Source organism: Pseudophryne corroboree, chromosome 6 (assembly GCF_028390025.1).
Source record: "Pseudophryne corroboree isolate aPseCor3 chromosome 6, aPseCor3.hap2, whole genome shotgun sequence".
Taxonomy (NCBI): domain Eukaryota; kingdom Metazoa; phylum Chordata; class Amphibia; order Anura; family Myobatrachidae; genus Pseudophryne; species Pseudophryne corroboree.
Window position 1 is genome coordinate 111,890,021 of NC_086449.1, and position 6,000 is coordinate 111,896,020.

Here is a 6,000-nt window from a genome sequence, read left to right on the forward strand (position 1 = left end):
GTGGATCCAAATATGCAAGAACTGAGATACCTACTTGTGTACAGATGCTGCAATCATGCTTTCTGCATCTTATACGCCACCATCGGTCAAACCAGTGACACTTTCACCAGCCCTATGCTAGGTGCAGTGAGTATGGCTTCCAATGTGAGCAATTCAAGGTTTCTATACGTAATCACTTTCAGCAACATGGCCATAATACATAACATCTGCGTCTGATTAGCCAGCCCCCTGTACCCACACAGGAATGCCCGACACATTGCTAATACACTTCTTAGTGACTTTGTACACAAACACCATCACAGGGCATGCATGCGCGGTGCAACTCAGACGAGACGCAAGCACAGAGGAAAAACATTGCATAAGAAAATAATAAAGCACACTGGCCCCCACAGAAAACAATAAAGCAAACTGGCCCCCACAGGCAAAAATAAATGTATAATATAGCTTTTGGTATTACCATTTGTTTAAAATTTCCACTGCTGTTTGAAAGGCCAATTGACACCAAGATGTTCTATCATTCTTGGCTGTAACATCTATAAATTCAGTTATTTATTAAAATGTATGTAGTGCTAGCATATTCCATTGCGCTTTCTTTCAAAGCCCGCCCAATCCTAAATGTACTGTTTGGCTGTTGAAATGTCCAGCATTGCACTCAGTGTGAGTGATCAGTCTTTTCTCACCAATTTGGCAGCGCCGGGTTCTAGTGACACCTCCTCAGTCCCCTCACTGTCTGGCTGCTGTCTATGAATAGTCATATCTGCATCCCATAAAGTCTGCTTTTTAAGACTTCCCAGTCCAAAAAGGAGCCACGGCTCATCTGACAGACACTTCTAAGGGCATGGGAACTTTATGGTTATGTGTGTAACATATACACTTATCTATTTCTAGTGAGAGGACACTACACTAATGCTTAGCGTAATGGTTTGGGACAATACACAGCAGTAAGCAATTTACAGTTCCTTTTTACAAGCAGGTCTACAGACCTTGGATTTTTAGCAGGGAGCAATCTAAAATAATCTTATTTTAAAATAACTGAGACATACTGTATACAGGGTTGGAAAACATACTGCTACACGTCACAGAGAGGAGAACAGGCGCAAGTGGGCAGGTATCACAAAGCAGGTACACAGAGCAGTGTCGGACTGGGGCATGAAGGGTCCACCGGGGGAATGCAGTTATAGGGGGCCCATATTTAGGGGTGTGGCCAGCCTACAAAGGGAGTGTGGCCAGTCTCCACAGAGGCTTGATATGCACAATAGTCTTGTGCAGTGTAATGCAACATATCTACCATGTACAGTATAATACAGGTGCACAGTCTGGAACCTGATCCCTAGAGGAAGGAGAGGGCCCTCAAGCAGTGGGGCCCACCGGTGGTTTCCCCTGTACCCCTGTGGGCCAGTCTGACCCTGACGCAGGGTGTAGTGTGACAGTCAAGAACATGTCTAAAAAAAATCAGACAGCTGAGGTCAGAAGGACTTGTGATCTGAGACAACCTACGTGGCCGGACTATCATACTGTACCTAATGGTAAATCTGGCCTGCACAAGCCTTTCTCTAAACCAGTTTACATTATATGTTCATTCAATTCCCTCAGAAGGCTGCAGGTTTAGAAAGCTGCAATGAAAAACATACGTACAGCAGGGTATAGATGTAGATACTTTGGGGTAAATTTACTAAGGTGGGAGTTTTTTTTAGAAATGGTGAGGTTGCCCATAGCAACCAATCAGATTCTATCTAGAAGCAGCTAGATAAATGTTAAGTAGAATCTGACTGGTTGCTATGAGCAACATCACCAGTTCTAAAAAAAACTCCCACCTTAGTAATTTTACCCCGTTGACTTTGTATTATTTATAAGTCACTTACACTATACTGCTGCTGTGGAGTAAGCAGGCAATTCCCCTTTAAATGATCAAAAGTGAATAAATAGTATGGTGGCCCGGAGTCTGGTGGCAGCTTACTGATTTTAAATCAGTTTATGTAAGAAATATAAGAGTTGGTTCTTGGAAAACTATACATTGTTTTATTCAAAAACAAAAGAATGTAAACAATATTAAAATATAAAATATACATTAAAAAAATTGCATGAGCAGAAATCTGGTACCACGTGCAGATAAGTGCCTAAATAGGTATTGAAACACGCTGTACACAATAGAGTTATAGAAGAAAAAAAAATCACTTGGTAAATACTGGAGGATGATTGTTGCTGGGCGTTGTGCTGATCAGTTAGAAAGCTGGAATCTTATACTGTAAGTTACCTATGGGTCACAGTCATTTCAATAAATATGGAATTTCTATGGGGTTTCTATTCACGTCTCTACAAGTCTTCTATTGCTCTGATTAAACCAAATTTGAAAACATTTTTTTTTTACCAATGTGGACTTAGTGAAATATGTCCCTGACCCTAACAGAAGGTACTTAGTGGGTCATTCAGAGTTGTTCGCTAGTTGCCGATTTTCGCTATACTGCGATTAGTCGCTTACTGCGCATGCGCAAGGTTCGCAGAGCACATGCGCTTAGTTATTTTACACAAAAGTTAGGTATTTTACTCACGGCATAACGAAGCTTTTTTATCGCTGTGCTGATCGTAGTGTGATTGACAGGAAGTGGGTGTTTCTGGGCGGAAACTGGCCGTTTTATGGGAGTGTGCGGAAAAACGCAGGCGTTCGAGATGCAAAACGCAGGAGTGGCTGGAGAAACGGGGGAGTGGTTGGGCAAACTCTGGGTGTGTTTGTGACTTCAAAACAGGAACAAAAAGGACTGAGCTGGTCGCAATGGCTGAGTAAGTCTGGAGCTACACAGAAACTGCTAAGAAATTTCTATTCGCAATTCTGCTTATTTTTCGTTCGCACTTCTGCTAAGCTAAGATACACTCCCAGAGGGCGGCAGCTTAGCGTGTGCAATGCTGCTAAAAGCAGCTAGTGAGCGAACAACTCGGAATGACCCCCTTAAGCCGTTAATTTGTGACAAAACATTTACAAGTATCTTTTTTTTAACTCCAGAGGTAAATTCTCCAGGACATGTTCGTCCACCTCAAGTCCTCCTTTTTTCAGCTGTAAACAGTCGGCAATCTCCTTTGGCAAGGATGTCAGGCTGTTGCCCATGAGCTCCAAGCTGGACAGTAGAGGCAGCTGTCCAACCTCAGGTGCTAAACTGGAGAGTTTGTTGTAACCCGCATGCAGGAACTTGAGCCTAGTGCAGCGGAACAGCTCATGAGGCAGGAAAGATATTTGGTTCGAAGTAATTGCCAACATTTCCAGACGTGTTAAATGACCAATTTCTGGAGGAATAAATCTAATACGATTGCAGCTAACGTCTAAATGTTTTAGCTTAACAAGGTTAAGAATCGATACTGGCAATGTCTCTAGTTTATTGTGAGAAATAGACAGCTCTTCTAGATTTCGCAGAAGCTCAAGAGATGGCGGAAGGTGACAGATAGCATTATGGCACAGTCTTAAGATGATCAGATTTCGGAGGCGCTGAAGTGTTCCCAGTTCATCAACAGCCTGCAGCAGATTTGATGTCAGATCGATAGACTGCAAACTTGATAAGTCAGGTAATACACCGGGGAGTTTTGAAATCTTGCAGTGGCAGACTTTAAGCACAAGCAGGCGGTTCATTTTTTTCAAATGGGCTAGCGAACTAAGTTCAGTGTCTCCATTCTGTATGCTCAGCGTGCTCAGCTGCCCAGCCACATCAAGCACTGCCGATGGTATATGGGACAAATTGCTTGTCAGAGAAAGAGATCTGAGGCCAGTTAGGCCACGCAGGGACTGTAAGCGGATAGACTTGTTGTTGGAACAATTGAGGTTGCCGTAAAGATGCAGTTCGATTAGGTTCTTTAGACTATACATCCAAGATGGAAGCTCCTCGATGTCTGTGAATCTAATATGAAGGACTTTCAAACGCTCCTGAAAAAAATGGTATGCATCAGGGTCCATTTTCACTGAGCAGTGGCTGATGTGAAGCTCAGACAGATACTTCAATTGAGACACCGCTCCTACAAATTTTGCAGATGAGATCAACTCCAGCTTGAGAACTTGAACCTCGGTCAGTTCATAAACAGCCTTTGGTATTGCCGGGGTCATTGACAGTTGAAGCTCAAAGCGCCCTCTGCTGTCCTTGCTGACTAGAGCTCTCAGCTTTTCAGTTGGCCACTCGGAATTGAGTGCTAGCTCTCTGAGCCTCCCTTCACTCATAGCTGAGAGGAACACAGAGAATCTTCTTGAGTACAATGTATCGTAGCAGTCAACCATGTGTAACATAAAGGCAAAGTCATTCTTGACATCGGGTATATCTCCAAAACCATCTCCGTCACTGTTATTTTCAAAAGAGTACACTTTGAGTGACCTTCTGTATATCCAAAACAATGCATGAATTGAAAGGACAGCATACAGGGAGAGGAGCAAAATGTAAGACAGTAATAGTTTTTCAAGTATATATGCCAAGTTGTGGGTGCAAGTAAACACAGAATAACCCATGAGATTCTGTATACAAGGCTTGCAAGTATGACGGAAGCTGAATGATCCTACCAAGCTGAGTGTGTACCCAAGAACTATCACCACTGTAAGCACTTTAAAAACAGTCTGCCCAACGTAAACTCTGTACACAACATCAGAGTCCTCAGCTTGGGCCCGGAAATGGCGTATCTTCTCAAACAAAGCCTTAGCCTGCTCTTCTTCCTTTTTATCCAATATCGCAGAGAATGGTAGATGCATAGAAGGAAACAGCGTTTCATTTAGCATCGGTGTTCTCGGGGAGTAGTCTATGGAACGGGTAGAGCTGTACTTTTGAGGTTTATACTCTGGAGGAGCTTGGTCACTGGTTTCCTCAAGCGCTTTGGTAGTCCATGGTGACTCAAAGCATTTGGCCAAGATGGAAAGAAAATGCTCAACCTTGGAGGATGTTTTAGGGTACTTAAACCAGAAGTTACTGCTGGCCAGCAGCAGCAATGTGTTGATGAGAGCCATGTATGGAGAATATTTGGACTGCCAAGGAACTACTTTGTGGTAACAAACAGCACTTACATATGTGTACTGCTGGATGTCTAAGTTGGTTAAGTGGCCGATTTCTTTTGGAACAGGTGCTCCATCTAAAGCACTTGATGTGCTCTTCAGAGGATTCTTAGTCTTCGGCATGCATACAACTTTATCCATGGTGAGTAGGAGTGTCGCAGAGAAGAAGGAGACCATGATCATGATAATGAGGAGATAATCCATGAGAACATCCCACCAAGGTTTCACAGCCTTGAAATGGGCCTGCGATTCAGCCAGTGAGGAGACCTCGCTCGCTGTGATCATTCCTGAAATTAGAAACGAGATTTATGAAGACATAAAATAGTTAGTGGACTGTGGAAGTGACTTTGAGTAATTTAATGATAATGTGCAATCTAGGCAAAACAGTAAATTAAATTTTTTTGAAAAAACCCTTCAGAATAGACTGTAATAATGCCAGTTTACATTGTAAGCAGAACTGTCGTGCCTTTCTTGTATGTTCCTGTATTGTTATCATGGCGTTTTTGATTTGATGCTTTCTTGATTGTACATTGCTACCAAATATGTAATTGCCATAAAGAACATGATAATTATTTCAGTTACATTGTGATGCTATCTTTAATTGTGGTCATATAGGGGGTAATTCAGAGTTGATCGCAGCAGCAAATTTGTTAGTTGGGCAAAACCATGGCCCTCATTCCGAGTTGTTCGCTCGCTAGCTGCTTTTAGCAGCATTGCACACGCTAGGCCGCCGCCCTCTGGGAGTGTATCTTAGCATAGCAGAATAGCGAACGAAAGATTAGCAGAATTGCGAACAAATAATTCTTTGCAGTTTCTGAGTAGCTCGAGACTTACTCCTACACTGCGATCAGCACAGCCCGTTTTGTTCCTGGTTTGACGTCACAAACACACCCTGCGTTCGGCCAGCCACTCCCCCGTTTCTCCAGACACTCCCGCGTTTTCTCCTGGCACGCCTGCGTTTTTCCGCACACTCCCAGAAAACGGTCAGT

At 43.1% G+C, this 6,000-nt stretch overlaps 1 protein-coding gene across 1 annotated transcript; it reads right to left on the reverse strand.

Moving 5' to 3' along the window:
* Positions 1-2,084: 2,084 nt before the first annotated feature.
* Positions 2,085-5,296, reverse strand: LOC134936586 (volume-regulated anion channel subunit LRRC8D-like). The gene has a single exon (XM_063931683.1). It carries the CDS (start codon positions 5,294-5,296, stop codon positions 2,972-2,974), a length of 2,325 nt encoding a protein of 774 aa, XP_063787753.1. The 3' UTR covers positions 2,085-2,971.
* Between the last annotated feature and the right edge of the window lie 704 nt (positions 5,297-6,000).